This window comes from Temnothorax curvispinosus, unplaced genomic scaffold (genome assembly GCF_003070985.1).
Source record: "Temnothorax curvispinosus isolate PA1 unplaced genomic scaffold, ASM307098v1 QBEX01016327.1, whole genome shotgun sequence".
NCBI lineage: Eukaryota > Metazoa > Arthropoda > Insecta > Hymenoptera > Formicidae > Temnothorax > Temnothorax curvispinosus.
In genome coordinates this window covers 206,346-229,213 of record NW_020226107.1, presented here as the reverse complement: position 1 = coordinate 229,213, position 22,868 = coordinate 206,346, and the positions used below count along the sequence as shown (strand labels likewise).

Genomic DNA, 22,868 nt, shown 5'->3' with positions numbered 1-22,868 from the left:
GAGAGAGAGAGAGAGAGAGAGAGAGAGAGAGAGAGAGAGAGAGAGAGGATCGAACGAAAAAGAGAGAGTGACGAGCCGACGACCGGTTGACTAGATAGATTCTTCTCGGTATCCGAGACACGCTTCCAACAGTTCCAACGGAATTCCCGATCAGTTTTTCTTCCCTCGGGCGAAGGAAAAATTTCCGCGATCGAAAGAACGGAATTGACGCGTCGGTGCGAGCGGGAAGGAAAAGGCGACCGATGAAGCCAAACGGCGAAGAGATCGAAATGTACGGAGAAGAGAAAGGGATAAGGAAGCTTCAGAGACATGAGATGATGGCGAGGAGTCGCGCGCGGAAAAGAAAATTTCGCGCTCCGCGGCATACTGATCCCTTTTGACGTGCGACTTCGTCGTGGGATTGTGCGCTCGTATATTCCTTTCTTTCCTCTGTCGCAACCCCGTGAATTCTGTGTCGGATCTCCCGAAGATTGTCGGAATTGCTGGAAAGGTTCGGGGAACTCCCGTACTCACCTATCGCTGACTCGATGAAAGTCAGGATTACCTGCACAAGTGCTCCAATTCGTCTTCGGTCGTAGAACAATCGACTGCAACGGGCTTTACGTCCGCGGCGTTCTCAAATGGAACTTCTGTTGGCGTTACGTGACGGGACTTATGAAAGAGAAGTCTATATTCGGTACGTCAAATTTTCCGATATACCCCACCACGCGAATTTCTTATATTTACAGCGCCGCAGTGCTGAAATTTGAATTATTTTTTAAATGCCCGTATTCAGATTTATATATCTTAGAGGTAAATACGTTAAATAGTTTTCAACAGTTTTCAATACATAAAATAGAATTTTTCAATCGCGTTTATTGAATTTATTAAAACAGAGATTTACAAATTTTATTTATATCAAGAAAAGTAAGATTGTGATGATTGTCAAAAAGCGCACTTGTGAAAGAGGAGACAATACGACAAGAAATAACCGATAAGGCAACCTACGTACAACTTCCACCGCAACTTTTTAGTAGAAAGTATCTTCTGCTTTTATTTCTTTAGCACTGAACATCTGAACATCACGTGTCTGAACATTGCGGAGGTGCTTCTTCCACGGGTATAAACTCGGGAAAAATTTGTCATCGCGAGTTAGTATCTAACTTGGTGATCCTTGGAACGCGGACGAGCAACGTGACTTCCTTCATCGTCGTGCGCATTGCGCGAGATCTTCGTTCCCTTTCATTCTCGGCTTTCCCATTCTCCCGCCCGTCTTTTCTCTTTCCGCTTTGCGACGAAATATCCATGAAGATATTCAACGCATCCGACATTGTCGGATTGTACTGCGAACTTTGTCGGTAGCATGAAGTGTACCTATAGAAATTATCATTATCAAAGTTGAAAGAGAATACAAAGCACGAAGAACTGTCACCATAAACGAAATGCTGTTGGTTAAGTTGAATCACAGTATCCATTACATCGTTGTAGCAGAAACCTAACAGTTAAAATTGGCGTGTTTTTAAGCAATTCTTAAGAAATTTACAATTTTAAGAATTGATTTTCCAAAAATTATAATACAAAAAAGAGACGAAAGAATTAATTTCATTTTCTATTAAGAAACAATTCAACGATTAATTAAAAATTAAATTAAATTTTTTAAATTAAAAATTTAAAACATTTTTAGGATATATAAATATTGTTAACAAAAAAGTATAATAAATTTCGGACTTTATATTGTTACAATAACATATTAATATTAATTCGAATAAAAGAGGAAATTATTGCGACATTCTGAAAGGTATCTATATTATTTCTTTCTTTAGAGGAAATTTACAATGTTTCCAATATGGAACGGAATAACAGCGTATTTTCTATTCGGCAATATACCGAAAAATTCGGGACGTATGATCCTCGTAAGTAGCAGTAATACCAGTTCAAGGATGTCGTGTATCCCGACTGCTGCGCCTGTTGCGGGCGTAAATGCATATTTACGTCGAATATTGGCCGTTATTGGCAGGTTGGCTGAATGTCGATAACCTGAGCGATGGCCCATAACGGGTGAATGCCAGCGAATCGATTAAATAAAGTCACGAGTTACTATCGGGTGCGACGGGTTGAATGCAAAAAAACAGGGAGAGACTCGCCAGAGTGTACATAATATGAAAATACATGTAAATGTAACGCATGATATCGTAAACAATCATGACAATTCGAATAATGACACGCCGTGTGTGTTCAATATATACGCTGCTGCGCTCGAAATGTTGAACGATATAATACCCGCAACACTTGTTCCGTATTTATTATAATATGAAATACAGATCTTCGATAATTTATGCTTTTATATTCATATCATTTTATATAACAAACAGCGAAAATTATATACTGAATGAAACGTTGCGCATGCTGTTTGTAATAATTTCTCCAAATTCCGAGATATAATTTTTCATTACAGCATTTTGCAGTTATAAAGTTTTCTTATTAATAACATGTATTTTCTTTTGGCACATTACAGAATTGCCTCTGGCGACGGACTCGATTTCGACGAAATCGACGACGGCGGCAAAGCGATCTGTGCCGACGGATGCACCAATGCTGAACTACATCTTTGACACGCACAGCACTCTGAACAAGCATCAGCATCATCACGATCACAAATGGGGCCCTCACTTCGAAGGCGAGAGCTCCAACATTACGGTGCAGGCTGGTGCTAGCGTCACGCTTGATTGTAGGATATCGTTGCTGCAGGACAAAACCGTAAGCATGAAAACGCACACTCAGTCATTCTGTTCGCTCCTTCCCCTTCGTGCCTGGTATCTGGTCGCCCGCAGCTTTTAATCACTGCTACAAATGCACAGCGCAATAATTCACGACTAATCTCGGAATATTTTGCCTTATTACACCCCGGGTAAGCTACGTTTAGCTTATTATGATTAATCTGCGAGCGCGCTTGTACATTTTATACTTCAAGGAACGAATTTAAGGAGAAATTCGTGTAATCGCTACTGGCGACCCGGTTATTCATATGTGTAATCTGCACATAATAATTCAGCAATAAATCTCTGTTCCTTAACTGTTACTTAGTATAAAGTTTTCTCCATTACTCGATATCATTTAATCGTATATCTTATTAAATGTACAAAGAGTTTCGAAGATAAGCGCATGTAATTTTAATTGGACAATGATATTTTAATCTCGATTTTTGTAATAATTAGAAAAATTTATTATAATATACAAAGAAAATAGCAACGACATTTGATCTACTATACAAAATTACCTCATATATATAAAGCTATGATGACTTTATATATTCCCAAGTACTACTGTTCATTTATTGCTGTAATACAGTTACAAACCATTCCCGCATTATCCACGCCCCAAACTATAGAACAAATTATGCGGTCAGATATCGGTTGTGCGCGCATGAATCTCTCTAGCGCTTGAACAGATAATATCCTGTTACCTACGTAGCAGGAATTTATAATATAGCCAACTAATATCGTAAACTCACAAATTATATAAAGGTAAATATTTGTTTGCACAAGTTAAAAAATTTTTTTTGAACTTTATGAAAGTAATTTAATTTTTTTTTAATTTTATTAACAACATAAAGTCTAAAAATTCGACTAATAAAAAGTCTATACTTACTTGATCAAAATAATTTTTTGAGAAGTATAGGTAATTCTTCATATTCCTTATTCCTAATTCTTTATTATCTGATAGATAGGTAGATAGATTTAACTTAAATGATTTACTAAATATACAGCTTCAGCAGAAATATATTTATTAAAATAAAAGAGATACATTAATATAATGTTGTCATACTTTTAGGTATCTTTCTTACTTTTAGATAAAATAAATATTACCACACTTTCGAGAAAAGCGAAAGTTATAAATCGATGGTAATTTGTATCTTTATATACGATATCGAACACACACAATAAATGTGCATATATCTCCAAAGCACCGATAATACCCGATTAGCTTTCGTAGTTCCATATAGAAGATGTATGATATTACATACATTTAATGGAACATTCGGTAACATGTTATTCAGTTTCAGTTACGTGGATAAACTACATTCTCTACTTCATATTCGCTATGTCTTAATCTGATTTTGATACAGCTTGTAGAAATCGATTAATCGTTTCACTTACTGTAAATTTATATTGCACAATCCAATTTAATCGCAAATCACACGTTCTTTATAATAAAGAAAAAAACAAAACTGGAAAGAAATATTGTATCTATTGGAGAAATATTTGTTTTATATAATTATTATTAGAGGAATATCTATTTAATCAAAACGTAAACTCAGAAAAACAAGGGCCTTATTTTCAATCAGCTAATCGATTATTATCTTATCGATTAGCTGTTAAATGTTTATTAGCTCTATTAAATGTTTTTCGATTTATTACAAAATTGCAGTAGAAATAAGCCAGAGTTGTGAAAATAAAATATTGTCAGAATATTTTTACGAAGCAAAGATAGTAGTACGGTACAAATATGCTCGCATATATAAAACGCATACACATGAGAATTGTCGGTAGAATCGGAAAAATCCGCACACGAACTATTGTCTGTACACCTGTTGATATTTTTATACGCGATCCTTGTGTTGACTGGCGGCTAGACATTTGAATCGAAAAAAATATTCGCATCTGTCTTCGGTGACCACAGATACAGTTGTGTCATATTTGTACGAACATTAACGTTGTAAAAGAGTTTGTAAAGATATTAATAAAAACGAGCCAACCACGGTGATGTTCTTATGGAAAAGTTTCTCGAATGCAGCAATCACGTTCAAGGAGAATCATTTTGTATTTTCAGGTATCCTGGTTGCGACGACAGGAGAGCAGCGAGAAGATGAGACTACTGACAGTCGGCCAGCAGACGTACACGGGCGACTCGAGATACACCATCGAATTTCAGTACCCGGACAACTGGCGTCTGCGTATCAAGCGTGTTAACAGCAGCGACGAGGGCCAATACGAGTGTCAGATCAGTACCCATCCACCAAAGTTCATTTATGTCAACCTACACATTAACGGTAAGTGATAACGTGCCCTAACGACCTTTGCCTAGCGTCAACATCGGGACAGTAATGTTGATAACGACGATGACGTCTTACTGAACCATATATGCTTCGTGAGAGTAAGATTTCCGCACGTTTCTAGTTCACGTGCTCGCTTTGAATAGATTTCACGCAGCGCTCTCTTTACACAACTCGGATTTTAAATTCCTCGTAGAGAATGTCATTTGTAGATTTTTCTGAATGAACTCTTTTTGAGCAATTTGACGCAATTGTTTTAGCCTCTTAAAAGAAGCGGAGCAAAGAACGAACACTCTTCTCTACTATTTACTTTCTCTCAAGCTTACATGTCTTTTTCTTCCGTTTCACACTTTTTTGTTCCACCCTCGTCGTGTCTGGGACGAACTTAATGTAGCATTTATACGAACAAAGGAAGAATGTATTTAAAAGAGATTTTAAATAGTTAGAATGATTGTAATTCAAGTTTTTACTTTGTCTTTCAAACAAAAGACTTGATAAAACGTAAAAAACTATATGTATATTTTAAAACAAAGATAATGGAATTGCTTATATGTCTATTTGAAATAAAACTTTTTGAAAATAAAACGTAGATAAATGAGAGAATTGAAACAGCACTGATTAGAATGAAAAACCGAGACACTTTTCTTAAATCCTACCTTTCTTCAATGCCACCTTCGCGCTCATTTGAATTAATAAGAGAGCAAAGAAAGAAGAATTTTTATCTCCCGGTAATACCTTACGATTCAATATGCTAGCGACAGAGAGTAGACGAGAAGAAGAGAAACTCAAATTCCGCAGTTCTGCGAGCGATCGGACAAATTGCCTCCGTCTGCAATGTTCTTGCGGTGGAGATCGCTTAAAAGGATAATTGAAAACGAAGTGCCTTGTAGTCGAGACGGACGGGAATAGAGGAAAGAGAAAATCCACGGTCCGTTCAGTTCGGAAGGGCGCGGCGCGCGGCGGCGGTGCAAAGCGGAAGAACTTCATCTCGTTGTAGTCCGGTAATCGAGGTGTGTCGAGCAATTCGGCGAAATGAGGCTGTATAAGGGTGAAGTGGCAGCTAGACGGAGATCTGGAGCGAGAAATGGACAACGGAAAATTGTAAACGGCGGAAAGATTTTAATTAATGCGAGAGGAGAAATTGCGTAATTTTAAAGTCTAACGGTGGACAATAAGGGCGCGCCGTAAAAACATAACAGTCGGCATTATGAAATAAGAATAAAGCTCGACAACGGGTATACGTTTATTAAAAAGTCGCGAAATTGTAGCTCGAAGAAGTACCTACAAAATATCCCGCACGAATCTGTACGATGTACGCGATTTCAAAGTATAAAATTAATATGATTATATTCTCTAGAACACCTTTTCTAATCAAATAAAATATATTTTAAATTCCAAACTATAATACGGTAACGTGCATAGAGAGACTAAAAAAATTCTAGAAAGTCTAAGTAAAGACGTACGGACGTAACTTTCGCTAAATCGTATAGAATTGCGGGGTTACGATAAAAAAAGGCAAGAGTCTTCTCTTTTACTTATTTCCCGGTTTGCTCGCCTTTGCCGATGTGAGATTATATCGTAAGCTTTCGTTTCTACGGGATAAGACGACGTAGCTTCTTCGCGTTATAGCCCAGAATCTCCTAACGCGAGTTCAAAGGGATTATCTACTTAAAGTCCCTTGCACTTATCCTCGTAGCATTCCACCATTCTCCGTAATTTGTCGAAATAATTTCTGCGGTGTGTGCGACGTTCGTCGCGATCGCCTTGAAATACTGCTGCGCGTATTTACATTAAAATAAAAGTTTTCGCAAATGATTATCTTATTCTTCCATTTTGATAGTGTGGGCGACGCGAAGATATTAGCCATTTATTTCGCGCTTTTTATCGAGTACCGAGGTATCATTCGATATTCGTACAATTAAAGTTTAATCGTTTCACCCTGTTGATACCTCTTTGTGCGCGAGCTTTCACGAGGTCGTTTGTAACGCGGTCCGAAAAGTCAAATGCCGTTGAAAGAACGATATATCGTCGAACCACGCATTCTCATTGGCCCCGGCAACCTATTCTCTTTCTGTATCTGTTCAACTTTGAAAGTCAAATTACGGTAAACACAATTGTCCATTGTGCGAATCTTGCAAACGCGTTTTATCGATGGATCTCGCGCCGTACGATAATTAACGCAGGAGATATGAATGCGTCCTCCCTGACTATTGTTGCGCGTTCCAATCAATTATCAGTGCTATTTTTTGAACAGAGTGGGATTTCTGTATGTGTGAATAGATATATTCAAATAACGTAAATCAATTGATCTTTTGAATATAAAATTATTGTATTATTATAATTCTTTGTTCTAAAACTCATAATTATTTATAATTAGTATGATACAATATATAAGTACCGAAAAATTAACTCTACTACTATGAACATAATTTGATGACATGAGAATGTTCTCATGATCGTCCATGTAAAGAAAAACGTAAAACAAGTAAACTCACAATTCTGGACACTATCGGTGGTTTATATTTAAAGAACGCTAATATTGTTGCTATGCTGGAACGAATGTACGCAAAAGGAAGGATCAACACTTAATCCGTGAGGATGAGATTCCGCAAGATAAAGTAGCCGAGATTTTGGTATGCAGTACTACTTCCTCGACCTCTATCGATCGTTCGTTTTCCTATACACCTGCCGTCGATCTCCTTCTCTGTCTCCGCTCTACCAATTTAGTCGACGCGTGTTCCTCCTACGATATTAATAAAAGAAGATGTTACGATGTTAACAAAAGAGTGCACAAGCTTCACGAGTGGGATGCAATCTCTAATTTGCTTTTCGACTCTTGAAGCAATAAGAGCAGGGTAGATGTGTCTAAAATTCAAATGTAACAGCGAGAAAGTTTCAAGTTCTTTGTTCTTTGCTAAGGTTCTATTGCTCACGCATTTCGTGATGAAAGTAAAATATAAACGAAAATTTTAGCGTCCCACTAAAAATAATTTTATTTGCCTATATATATATAAATTTTATTTGTCTAATATACATTATAATTATACATAGATAGGTATTCCTACAAAGTATTCAAACATTGTTGTTCTGGTATCTGCTCGGAGTTCTATTATTTGTATTATTTGTATTAACTGCAATTACATATGGTAGCTCGAAATTTGCAAATGTTAACGTGAAATTATCAGGTAAGGAAGAAAGAAAAGGAAAAAATAAGCGAAAAACATACTTATTTCCGGATACAGTGGTAGGATGGGGAAAATTTTGTATCGTGTTGCGAAAAAGCATGCGAAATAAAATGCGGCATACCTCAGATGGAGAGCGCGTAAAAAGAAAAAGGAAAAAAAACGGGCGAAAGAGAAAAGGGCGAGCGCGGGAGAGATTACATTTCGCGCGGTATTCATGAGGTCGAGTACCAGGTCGGCGAGAGAACACTCTGATCTATCTCCAAAACGTTTCCCTTTTTCGTGATTTCTTTCGGCAGCCGTACGTTACTTAGTTTTCGTGGCCGCAATATAGCCTATATCCGTAGAGGCACCGATTGGAAATGGTCCAGCTGAACGGAAGACGCGAATGAATCGGTTTGCTCGATCGCGTTTGGTACTCGATCGTGTGGACAACCCAATGACGTCAATATGAGAGATATTTATTGGGCCATAAAGTTAAATATTTGAAGCCGAGTTCGATGTAATCCAATATCACGCTCGTGTGTACGGCCGAATTTCATGATGCGCATGATTGCCACGGCGAGAGATCGACGAACTCGGCAAATAGTACTAATTGCGTTAGAGTAAGAATCTCGCAAGTAATCTCTCCGTAAGAACAAAATTATATTGCAATTATCTGCGGTAATGATTACGACAAAAATATGTGGCGATGAATAAAAGTGGTACTATACTCGTGAAAGTAAAACTCATAAACTTCAATTCCGATATTCAGTTAATTAGCTTCATCTGTCAATTAATTTTTTCGACGCTGAATAATAACAAGCGAAGTCTATGAAGTTTGAGAATTTACAAAACTGTACGCAATTATAGAATAGATTATATGACAGTCTGATTGAAACAAGAGATAATATAAAGAACAATGTGGAAAAATCGGAAAAAGAAAAGGAAGAAAGAAGATCGGATATATCAGAAGTTAAGAATAGGTTGAAATGTGACTTTTCAAATGAAAAATAACTTTCCGATAAAAGTACGACGACATGCTTCGTACGTAACGTATTAATGTGTAAAACTTTCGCGCGAGCTGTAAAACTTTGATATTTAAACCAAATGTAGTATCTTTACTTTAATGTGGTGACACGAAAACTTCTTGTAAGAGGATAGAAACTTTAAGTCGACGACGTGCGCTTGGAAAGCTTTGAATTGGCTGCGACATGCCCAATTTTTTTCTCATTGACCGAAATTATGGCTTCATAATGTAGTCAAATGTTTACTACGCGAAGAGATATTGATGCACTTGAAAAGTGTATTAATTTTACGTTCTCTTTCTGGCTGGCAGAAGATATTATCAAATTAGAGTTATTTTTCCGAGTCCTTCACGCGATTGCCGGTCGAAAAATAAGACTCGCTGATAAATCTTACTTTTTTTTTATTTTCAGCACCGTCCGTCCAAATAGTGGACGCCCTGGGCGAACCACTGCGGGACAAGTATTATGAAGCGGATAGCACCATCGAACTACTATGCGTCGTGCGTCATATAGCGATGCAGGTGCAGTACAGCGTCGTCCAATGGCTCCATGGCAATAGAGTCTTGAACTACGATACGACGAGAGGCGGTATCAGGTAATTCGAAGTTTTAAATAACCCGCTCTTTTCTTTATACCGCTTAATATAAGCTGAAAGAATTGAAGACGGTCCTCACTGTCTAATCTCCTCTTTACCGAGCTTTTATATTTTTAAGCTATTATTTTTCGTTCGCTTTTCTTTTGCATCAGAACTGTTGTTTATTATAATATAATATACTTTATTATATAATATATTATATAATATAATATATTTATTAATATATTATATATATTAATATAATATATTAATAGTTTATTATAATATAATATACTTTACACAATATATCAATATACGTATCAAAGTAATGTATCAATATATTTTATCTCATAATGCCAATCGCAATCGTGAGAATATGGAAATGTATAATTTTAAATTAGTATTGTTATATAATATTTATGATACAATTATACGCTGCGCCGGAAATGACGTAGGTGCGAAGAGGTCTTTAAGCTTAATAGCTCTATTATTCGAAATTTGCTTGCGCAAAGTCATTCTCGCTCGAAATGCTTCTCGGCAAATATGAGAAATGCATAATCTAAATGTCGGACAAACTTGACGCGGTTATGCGAGCAAAGTGTAATTAATTCACGAAACTTTTCCTTGTTTGACAGGCATTTACGCGCGGTTGAAAGACTCTGTGTCAACTTTCCCGCAGAAGCGACCGGGAAAAGTCAAATCTAGATCGCGCGCATGTACATAATTCTCGGCTCTTTGTACGTCTCGCCCCAGAACGTTTCTCGCGGAACGTTAAAAAAAAACGGCTCGCTCTTCCCTCGTCTCTCTCGCGGATTATATATTATTATAGATTCCTGTGCAACTTGGCTGGAACGGTAGAATTTTAAAGAACCGATTCCGGAGCATAAGAATTCATTATTCGCGATCCGTATAATAGCGGAGAGATTCGCCGGCTCGTTCAACTGTCGCGCTGAATAAAACTCACGGCGGAAATAAGAAAAAGGCAAGAGCGACACGCTGTCATATTAAGCTTCGTTAATATATAGTTCGTTCCATATCGTTCAATGAGATGTGAGATATGGGATATAAAACATTCCATTATGCAACGTATTCCGGTCGTTTCACACGCCCCGTTCGAAAGTCGTGTCCGAAAATTTCGGACGAAAGTCGGGGAAAAAAACTCGCGAAATTTCATCCCATTTATACGTTGTCGCATATTCGCATTTTTCTTGTCTCGTCCAGTGTTACTTTGTTAAGTATGATAAATGATGTAATTTATCATGTTGAATATATGCTCATAGCTGCAATCTCGAAAAACGAAACGAAATGAAAACCTGACGTTCGCGAGAGATGTGAATTTGTAGTAATGTACTTACACGTCTTTGACAGCTTATTTATTTTATTGCTATTAAAAGCAGTAAAATTTCAGAATTCTCTTTTATAACACCGAATTATTACAATAGACAAAGAAAATATCATGCTATACATCAAGATTTATTAATAAAGAAAGCCATTTTTTTATATTTTGTAAATTACTGATTAAAAGAACCATTACAAGGACCATAAAAATGTTTTATCTTTTATATGCATATACAAAAATTATATATGCATATTTCATAAACTGTAAGCTTTGAGAAAACTGCATGGTTTTCTCGGATAATACTGAAAATTTGCACTTTTTATGAAACTTTTTATGAAACTTTCATAAAGCTTCTCGGGAAATTTATATTCGTATATCATGACAGCACTGATGTGCAAAATGTCATCGCTTCCAGCCTTTTTGCTCGCGATTTCTCGGGCCAGGATACAAGAACATCCCCGAAGGACCCGAAAATACGTGCCGGTAGAGTGCTCATACGGAGTTACATGGTGGTTGATGACAGCAGCCGCGAGAGTTAGGATGGCGGCGTGTCGACGAGAAAGGTTCCAATGTTCGGGGGGGCCGGTTCTTGGTCGAGACCGACGCTTCCGTGGGCCCGCCCTGACAGTAAAGTTAGGTGCCGGTGAGACACGGCGGGACAGTAAATGAAATTAGTTTGCGTTGCGCGCTTCTGTACATACGACGACTGTATATACACGAGGTCGTGGATCCCGCTGCGAGAACAGAATAGCGTCCCTCTGCGATCTGCCTGGCAACTGTACGCTACTGTACGGTACTGACGCTAAATATTTTGCCGTCCGTGACGCATTAAAAGTATTAATTAACATCTTTCTAAATTTTATAAAAGAGATAGTTAGAATTACCTCTAGAATTAGAATCTCTCGGCTATTATATCTCTCGAAATCGTTTCTATCATCTCTATCAGCCGTGAATTTTCTCGCTGTCGCGATAATTTTTTTTAAATTCGTATTAGTATACTTTAATGCTCGTCGTATGAACCAAGTTCGAATGTGTGTTCCCGGCCGATCGTGCTCAAATTTTATTTTTTTCCTCCCTTTTTTTCTCTCGCTCGCTCTCACGCGGGACATTCCGTGAACCGCAAACCCAGCTGCGCAAACCGTAAACACGTTGCACATGAAACTGCTGCATAGCACTTGTTTTCCCAATGCAGCGGCGTCTGCAGTGACGGGAGAGCAAGAATTATTGCTATCTCGCTTAATTTAACCTTTCATTTAATTAAATCACCCGACATCTATCTGGTTTCCTCTGTTCCCCATAATTTAACAATGCGTCGCTGATGATCTCGCGCTTTCAGATATGTCTACATCGATTATCAACATTGCGATACCTTGGAAAAATTACTCAGGAAACAGAAAGAGAAGAGAAGTTTTCTATCAAACATATAAATTAATTCTTTATCTTTAACAACTAATTATCTTGTTCTTACAGCACTATACAAAATATATAATCACTTTTTTCTGAATTATATATCTATGTTTCCAAATTATTGAAATTTATATATAAAAATGCAACATAATTTACTAAATTACTACCGAACATTTTACGGAAACAAAGCACAGAAAATTTCCCGTTTAACTTAAATATTTTCTTAAAAGGAGTGTACATACATACACTTTTGGGCGTTGCTATAAAGTAGCGTTATAACAACGACCCGAGTTAATCGTTAATCAAATTATTTGCGAACGGTATCCGGGGCTAAAGGTAAAGTGACAATGAATTTATAGCGCTTAACATCGCGTTTAATTCATTAAATTACAGTAGGACTCTTGACGGCGTAACGATCATCGAATGGAAGGGGAAGTGTACGGTGGAAAATAGCATTTTACGCAGTGTCAAATTACATTAAATTTTCGGGATTGTAATTAAACCTCCGGTTACGACGGCGATAGTAATGCACAAAGCGTGGCCCGTAGTTGACCGGCGTTAAATCGAATTTTCCGCGCCGTCGAATCAATGTTATGTTTACGATCTATCTTAATTTATTCGCAATGTAGGTTTAACCTGGCCCAATCTGCACCGTGATAAAGGACATATTGCTCGCCTGAACATATTAGCTCTCTCGCGCTTTCATTTTGTCAATGCCGCGGCAATCCATCAAGCTTCCACTGATATTTTTCACCCGCGGTATGAAGTTAAAACAGAAGAAGAGACGTTACCAAAGATACTGTTGGAAACGTGGAAAATACACTGATCTTAAAGTATATATGTATTGCTTTATTTATTTAAGTTCTTATGCGTATCTAAAAGCGTCGGAGACAAAGAAAAAATGCCGTATAAAAACCTACTCTCTGAATAATCTAAAATATTATTTTTAAAATCGCAAAAATAGAACTTGTTGACTTCTGTTGAAAAATTCATACTTGAATGTTTCCTTCAAATAAACATAGCTTTATTATTACTTTTGTAAAGAAAGGATATCTTTTGCCTAAAATATATCCTACAGTATAATATAAGCTACAGTGGATATCATGGCATTTTAAATTCAATTATTATCTAATAATTGTAAAAAGAGTAGCTGTTTCATAAGAATTTCATTTCATGAATATTTTATATTTCTTTGCACATATTATTCTATTCAACTAAAAACTAAAATATGCATAAAAATGTAAAATAAGATGTAATTAATATTTAATTTAATAATAAGCGTATAAATTTCCATTTTACAGTTTCCTACCCGTCATCACACACGAGAACGCTCGCAGATTCATTATTGAACTCATTTTACATAACGAATACGTCCCATGCCGCATCAGCAGAAAGAGCATTCGCTGTGTCGACATCGCGTTGAATGATAAATTGCTAATGCTTATACAGTACCAATGCGTTCGGCTGATTGCGCCGCGAATAAAGAAATAACTAATCGCTTATATAGGGTTAACAGCCACATCAGTTCATCGATCGAAGTAATGTCTCGCGCGATTAATCATCGTTTGCCGGTTGCATTACACGGGCGGTCCGTATTGTCAATTTCTGAGCACTGAGAAAAAAGTAATGTTTATGAGAGTATTTATAAAATGTGCGCGTATATATTATATGTGTGAAAAAAAACTTGGATTTTATGCTTGCTTATATTAAGCTCGTCGACAAAAGGATAAAACAAAGCGTAAGTTTAAAGCGATTATAAAACAAAAATGTGTGTGTGTGGGTTCCTGTAATAAATATTAATATAAACAGTATTTAACTTAATATATAATACCCGATGCTGTAATTATTGTTCCGTAATTATTGAATTCCGCAACTTGGCCAGCTGCCATTTATCATCGCATTAAAATTACGCGAGTCATACGTACAACGAAATTTTCATCGGTGACATTAATCCCATTACTTAAGCCGGTACGCAGCTTTAATTTTATTCGTAAACGCAATAATTAGTAACGCCGGGCAATGTTGAATCTTCCAAAACCACTACTGCGGAATTAGCACAAAAATTACTTACAGCACAGTAATCGTGATAAAAGCGCGCGGCTTCTAAGCACAGCTTATTTAAAGTTATTTAAAGACATAAATATCCACGTTTAACTTTACATTCGACTATGCAATTTTTTGAGCTGATCCCAAGATCCCTGGTAACTACTTTCTTATTTTCATTTCGCATTTCCGTATCGAATTAATTGTAAGAATCCTCTCTCTCACAAAGCTTCTACGTTGCTTCGACGTAGGCGGTGGACCCTCGACGTCGCGAATAAACGAGCGATCGCCTGCCGGTGTTCAACCGGCCGAGGGTAACGAAAGTGACAAATTGCGACGGAGGAACTTTTTCGATTAAAGTCTCGCTTGCTCGGCGCGATTCAAAACCTTTCTCGGTCAAGTTTCCACTTTCAGCGACACGCAACCTAGCATAAATAAGGATGTTTCCTCCGCGAAGGATAGCGAAGCTGGAGTAGCAGCTTGGGGAAGAGCGAGCTTTGTTTCTCTACAGAATTTCACGTTAACCATCGTAGAGTATAGGAGGAACAACGACTATTGAACAACAATTGCAACACATGAGGTCACGTTGTAGGAAAGCCACGAGAGAAAGAGAGAGAGAGAGATGCTTTGCTGCGGAAAATCCTGAACAGTAGCATTCCAATTAAATAAAGCAGTTGCGGCAGCGTGAATCGAATCCTTAATTGGATCCATTTGACAAGATTACCAGTTTAAATGATTCTTTGTGTAACTTTTATCTCTCTCTCGCCCCTTTTTTGTCTCTTTCCCTTCTTTACAAACTCTCAAAAGTTGTAACAAATTATCGCGAACAATATCCATCAGTCTCGTGCGAAAAAATCACGTTGAATTCAGAGCGATTTGACGTAATCGGCCGTTAGAACAAAACATAAAGAGAGAGAGAACAGTTTTTCTTATCAAATAACACTTAGGGAACTTGTATTATTCCCGTAGTACATGGAGTAGCGACAATACGTCCGGGATGGTATTGCCATAAAAGCGCACGCTTTTGTTCCGTGCGGTTACGTCTGTCGCGTACAGAACGCAAAAAGGAAATGCTAAAAATTTCCGCGGTGAAATATTTACCGGGCAAACGTTTGCCGCTGTAGCTGTCAAGTAGCCTTTTAAAAGCGCGAACTGAAAGTCATGTAGAACATAGCTCCAACGCGATCGTCGTCACAGCCGGTGGGATTGTCAGCAAAATTGTTATAACTTTTATAATCGTATTTTTGTTTTTAACTTTGGTCTTTTTCTCCCGCATTTTTTTTACTTTTTTTTAACAAATACCGTTACGATTACATCCAGCTTTGATATTTCGGAAGAGTATAAAAACGTAATTATGATAAAAACTATTAACTGTGCCATCATCCCTCAATGTTTGCCGGTCCGCTGAAACGCCCCGAGTCGCTATTTGCACCTCGTACTCGTACAAAATGCTCGCTCGAACAGTCCCCCTTTTTCCGCTAGTTTCTCACAAAAATAAGAACGTCAAGTACGAGAGCAATTTTCCGCAAGACGTCTCTGCAGCATGCAGTTTCACGCGGAAACCTTTCTCCCTCGAGAAAGCGGGTATATTTCTGTCTGCAATTAGCGCACTTTAACGAAGTCATTGTTTCATTGCATTCTTCGTCCTTCTTTTCAACTTGAAATGCGATTTCGCGAAAAGGACAGGCCTCATTACGGAAACTCCTGCATCCAATGATTTATGCAGATCCAATGTACGGATAATGAATGCCATTTCGTGACGTTAATACGAAATGAATAATAAAGAGATATATGTGGGAAAACGAAATGCTCAGTGAAATTACATTGACGCAAAATATAGTCGCGAAAAATGTCAAGTATTGTTGCATTTTGCAAATTATTTTGAATTTTGTGACTTTTTCTTTTCCAACAATATGCGAGCGAAAAATACAATTTTTCTTAAACTTTTATGAGCAGTACATCATAATAACGTTACTACATGTTCCTCGTATTTACAAAAGTGAGTTCGCGAATTGTTTGTACGAGACTGAAATATGCAATTCGACGCGGTAAAGAAAAAAAAAGGACCGTTGATCAATATGAAGTGCGTTATCAAGGTAGTTCACCGGCTCTGCGCAAATATTTATTCGGCGGAACTTATTATTCGGTCTATTGTTTGCAGAGTAACAAACTGTTCTCGCGGGAGTCGATAATTTCGGCTCGATTTGCAATTAACTTATACCTACCGCGTAAGAAAGTTCGCATAAAAGCATGCGAATGGGGAGCGAGTGTGGTGTGCCGGTGAGAGCAGAGATAAAAAAAAAGGTCGGGGAAAAAGAAAAACGACTCGAGTGATGGAGGATCGGCGATTAGTCAAGACAAAGAAGAAGATGCAAGGGTAGTAGAAAATCGGAGTTCTCGAAAATTGAGGAGGTCTCGTTAGTCTCGGGAGATACTTCTCTTCTTTCGCGCTATTACAGCGTGAGATCTCGCGACTTCACGTTAACAATTTCTATGGAATGTTCCCGAAAATCATATCACCGTGACTGACACATTTTCAACCTTGGACGTTACGTATTAATAGCCATTTAATTAATAGCTTTTTGCGGCAGATGTGATTACCGTAGATATATCAGACTTGTGAAATAAGAATCTCGAATAGATTCTAATAATGCAATGCTGCGCGACAGGAAAATCGAACACACATACATTCATATTGCTTTCAGCAACGTCGTCAAGCACGAAATACGGCGCGTGAGAAATTCTCGTCGGCAAACTTTCGGGGCATTGAAATTTCAACGTGTGTACCTGTTACAGCGTGAAAACGGACCTGATGGAAGAGGGGGCCAATTCGACTCTCAGCATAGCTAAGGTCGGACCTATGGATAGCGGAAATTACACCTGCCAGCTTACCACCATGCCGGACCAACCTGCCACAGTTCACGTGCACGTTTTAAACGGTGAGAATATTTTTGCATTCCTGATATTTCTCGATTGCTCTTTTATGTTATCGCTTTTATCGTCAAAGCGCGTGAAAAGTAACGATGCTGTCATCTCGTTGGTTTAACTTATACAGGACGTATCAAAACTGTTATTGCAAAACTCTTTATATTTAACTTATTATATAACTTAATCGGACAACAAAATGCTCGGATAATCGACCTGGAATAACATTTTGACGTAAAAATATTCATTTATTACATGATATTCTGAGAACGCAACAAAACAAAAATTGTGACTATAATTTAACGGTCTTTTTTATCATCCGTTCTATTTTCTTATTTCTTCTGACTTGTTAATTTACATACTTTTTAGTTAATTTAGTGCAGCTTTTTTTCTATATATACTTTACTCTATCCTGAAACGTATTTCTAAATCAACGAATGCTTCAAAATGATGCTGTAGAAATGTTAATTTATTTACGCGTTAAAATACTAACATTTTACATTTCGCAAACACGTTTATAGAATAAAGACTGCTGGAATTAAGGATACCTCGTGTATACTAAACGTACTAAAACTTGTTTATATTGAAACAGGTAGAACGTTTATTTTCGTTTCTTTGATAGCGCTGTTTGGATAATCGACCATTCCTTTAACAATGTTTAAACAATGGTTAAACAATGTTTAAATAGTACAGGAATTCTATTGTACCACTCTTCTGTGCGTATGCGCGTTCTGTTTCATTTGAAATTGAAATTTGTTTCGAAAAATCTATGGTGAAAATGGTACCTGGTTTTGAAACAGCCTGTGTGGAAACTTATCTCAAACTATTTGGCTGGTTAACATGATACGAAACAGACTGGTAACAGTTAGAGGAGAATCGTGCTACGAGTCATAAGTAATTGACGAATTCACAACATTCACCGATGCGCGGTATTCGCGCTTGTTCCATTACAAAAGCTACAGCCGAAACGTTTGTGTATCAAACTATCTCTCTCTCTCTCTCTCTTTCTCTCTGTACCGTAGCTACAGACTCGGCTATTTATTACCAAAGTACGTGCTTTTGAAGCATTTAATATTTATCTTGAACTGCGCTCGCAGATGCGCCTAAAAGTCCTCCGGTGTTTGACTCCTGCGAGAAAGTTGGCATGTCGGAACTTGTTATAAAGGATCTTCTTAAAATGCTTCCGCGCAGGAACTCGCGACGAAACTAAGTACGCAAGTAGAATTTTCTAACTACACAGACAAACTTTGCACAATTGCTTTGATGTTGCGACTTACGCATTATGGTTTCCAGATTAATCTCTATCGAGCTCTCATGATATATTCTCACATTAAGAAGCTCCCGTAAACACTGAGAGAAATTGGTGACATCAAACATTTGATTTGCTGCGGGTAGCAAACTTTTTGCTATTGCCAACAAAAGGTTTGCTACTATTGCTAAATTAATTAGCTCTCGCGGCAAACCGGGTGTTTGCTGTCACTATACTGACAAATGATTTGCTAATACAGCAAAAAATTTTTCTCAGTAAAAAAACCCTATTTATTTTTTATGTTTGTCATTTATTTTCATACGATTTTCTCAAGTGAGTACCATTTTATTTGCAATTTGGGATGCTCGTTACTTGCTTCTTCTCATTACAAAACTAAAACTGTCATCACAAATATACAAGTAGGACATTTTTTAATTCGTAATTTTTCGAAATTTGTTTTCCTTGAATAAGATAGTTTCGATTTTTCCCATTTTCTTTTCAACAGGATGTTAGAAATAAAGATATCTATCTCATAGTCAGGACGTTTCCATTCTGCGAAGAAATAACAGAGAAATTCGCGCGACACAATCGTCGATGACGAAGAGACTTACTTCGCGCGACATGCAAAAATAATTCGTTCATAAATTCAAACAGCTTTCAACATATACGATCGTGGCTGCACCTTTACTTGGAATCGAATACTGGGGAATTTGCGGTTCCTCAGGAACCTCGTATTACAAGATGACTTGTACAAACGTTATTTCGATTATCCTCCTCATAACTTAATACAGATTCGACAAGCGTCTCAGTTGAATTGTACAAGGCGTTTCCTAATATTTGCATCATGTCGCTCGGGCTTTCGTTATAATTGCTAATGTTCGACGAACGCGTCTAAACTCGATCGAAGTTCGCGCTATTTGACGAGGAAACGTTTTCGCAACTGCCTTTCATCAATTTTGATAAGTCTCTGATGTGTTTTACAGTAGTTCAAACTCTCGGTTTTTTTAATATGTTTTACGTTTGTATTTGATAAAATATTTTTTGAATATATACACTTTGAAATATTTGCATTAATTTTCAAATTTGCGATATGATTCTTGTTTTGATTATTATTATTACTATTTTACAACGTATCCAAAGATTATCAATGTCGGAGAGAGATCTGCGAGCGTTTCCTTGTGAGTGTATTTGACGCTGTTTCAGGAGAAAGTTTAGCCGAGCTACATCACAGCGGTGCACGACTCGCTCGAGCGGATGTCGCTAGCTCGTCGCTACTCTTCCTGGCCGCCGTTCTAGCCCGATCGGGTGGTCAGGTGCTCAGATGAAGGCTCAACCTAGCTTCCTCGGGCATTACGAGAGTCGCCCGGGTTAGGAAAAGAGCACTTGGTGGCGATGGCAAAGGGACAGTGCTCCACAACGGTGAACGAGACATTATCACCTGTGCGCCGCGCGAACTTTTCTATTATCGTGACGGGAGTGGACACGAGGGCCAAAGAGGGAGTGTGTTACGTTAACATATTACGTTGACATAAGGAACGTATAGGGACGAAACAGAGGCGGTTGGCTGCGTCTCGTCTTGGAACGTTATTCTAAACGCGATATAGATCGCCCGGCATTCGCGAGATTCATGTCGGAGCGTGTCTGTATCGCGAGATAATACCTTCGTCAATTCTCAGCGCAATTTCATTCGAGCGATTGTACACGGAACGTAAATTTTTCACGCGGGATAGACACCTCGGTGAACGGCCGGCTTTTAAGATCTTTTCAACTAGTTAATTCACACGCGAGAGCCGATGGGCATTACACGCTCGTCGATAAGAGTATTATGGATTTAGTTATTGTTTATTCACGATAAGTCGTTCACTGATGTGCTTATCTCATTTTTAGCTCAGCTCGTGTTTGAATTTCGCTCTTCCGCGAAATTCCATTAGGCTTGAATATTTCCGGGCGGACAAGACGCGCGCGTACCGACTAAATTACCGCAAGTATGTATAACATGCTTACCCAGATGCGAAGCAAATTATTCGATCATTGTGAAACGATACGATGATGCTGTTAACATCGATCGTGCCATTCAACGCGCGTTTGATTATTCGATATATATTAGCACTTCGCCAAGTTATTCTAGCGCGGTCGCTCTTTTGCAACAGAAATGACCAAAAAGCTATACAGTAAAATCATAAATCCGCGTATCGAATAACCAATAACCGGTAAACAATAAAGGCTCTGGGCACAAACTGCTAACCGAGCTATTGGAGTGGCTGCTATCGCGTATCACTATGGACTGTGATAATCGAGACAAATTGCGCTGTTCGATTCGGCCTCCATCCATCACTATTCGCACCATTATATTACAAAATTCTCTGCATCCACCGAAGCGTTTTTTAGCGCGGAACGAGTGCGAGGATTCACACGGGACTCGCAAATTTTTCAATTAACAAGATCACGAGCTTCCATCGTTTTATCCAATAATATTATTTTATTATTGATAATTAAAAGGCGTCAAATTTCTCATCGAACGTACAACATCGGTTATCGGTCCACCGGAGGAGACTACCGCCTATCGATAAGGTCTGTTAAATATTTTGAGATTATTTTGATTATTATAATGAATTTCATTGTTAATTATGATAATAATGTAATATGGATACATATATATATTATACACACTGTAAATTAAGTTAATCTATACGATAACTTTTAATGAAAATTGTTAAAGAGAGAATGATTAAAGCTTTCCAATATCGGTGCCCGTTCTTTATGACAGGGTGTTAATGTATGTTTGTATAAATTTGCCAAGATACATTCAGATGCTGTACCTTTAGCTCGCGGCGTATGTAGAAACAAACGCATTTCATATAATTTCGTAATTAAATTCGTGTTTTGTAATTATATTATCTCACACAGCAAAATTTGTGACACAGCTTGTCAGGCCATCATCTGAATGTATGTTGTACAGTGATGAAGGTACGCTTGTCTTTCATGCAGCCAACCAAATCTCCATGCTATGAGAGAATGTGTGTGCGTGAGAGAGAAAGAGAGAGAGAAAGAGAGAGAGAGAGAACGAAAGATTATACGCTATAATATATAAATTTAAGCCGAACCTAACGTTTTATCGTGAGGAAAACGAAATCACGTAATATATGATATGCGTTTTACAAGAACTGACCTTTGTCTCATTTTATGCCTTACAGTGCTGATTTTAGAAACTTAGCCTAGGATAATCATACGTGATCTTTCAGGTAAGTATTACCCTTTGAATAAAATTCATTTTGAAGAGCGCATAGTTCTAATAGTACAAAATTGTTTGAAATTGCACAAAAGTTGTTTTAAAATCCTATTTTCTACCTGAGTTTCATCGCGCAGATTATATATCGAAACCGTTGTCTCGCGAGTTTTACATTTCTTTTTATCAAACTAAAGAATTTACATGACTTATTCGAATCGGCAGATGTATCGAGCGTGATTTGATGTGGATGTACATTGAATCGCTGACGTAAAATCGCGCGAAAAGTTTTGTAAATCGAGCATAGCGAATTAGAATTCCGCACGTACAGCTGACGTTGACGACATCGTCTCTTCTGTATCGCGTGTCTCGTACAAACGAGGCATTTTCTCCCTCATTCGAAGCTTTACTCGATTTCTACGGCAAGCGCGACCTAGAATACATATGTGAGATTTTCATTGATTGGAAAATAAAGGGATATCTTGAACATAACGCTCTATTTGCAACTTTTATGACAATTCTTCAATGAAAATCGATCGTTTCTAGACACTTGAAATTATTTAAATTGTGGTAAATAAAATATATAGCGTATGGTATATTAAGCTTCGCTAAAAAAGAATCATTCGATTTCCTGTGATTAGATGACTATAAAAGTACTATCATTTGGCGACAGATACGCACAGTTCAATTATAAACACATTAAACAATGAAAATAAATACGTGCAACTTTCAGTTTATTAGATTTGAAAATCTTGAGGACTAAAATAAGTTTCACGATTAGACGCTCGAGCCTGGTGTTTCTCTTTCTCGAGAGAGAGAAATATCAGGCGCGCGCAGTGCTTACGTTTTATGAAAAGAAGCTATGACTCAGCCCTTGCCCACAT

General features: G+C 37.7%; 1 protein-coding gene across 3 annotated transcripts in view; it reads left to right on the top strand.

The window, feature by feature from the left end:
- Positions 1-21,922, top strand: part of LOC112466546 (limbic system-associated membrane protein-like) — a 127,882-nt gene extending 105,960 nt beyond the window's left edge. For 2 of the 3 annotated variants that reach the window (XM_025034685.1, XM_025034686.1), the window contains 5 exons: positions 2,495-2,736; positions 4,810-5,029; positions 9,633-9,816; positions 17,381-17,523; positions 19,962-21,922. In XM_025034685.1, coding sequence (XP_024890453.1) covers positions 2,495-2,736; positions 4,810-5,029; positions 9,633-9,816; positions 17,381-17,523; positions 19,962-20,083 — 911 coding nt within the window. In that variant the 3' untranslated portion in view covers positions 20,084-21,922. The remainder of the gene's footprint in view (positions 1-2,494; positions 2,737-4,809; positions 5,030-9,632; positions 9,817-17,380; positions 17,524-19,961) is intronic. The other variant, XM_025034687.1, reaches the window with a different exon arrangement.
- The last annotated feature ends 946 nt before the right edge of the window (positions 21,923-22,868 follow it).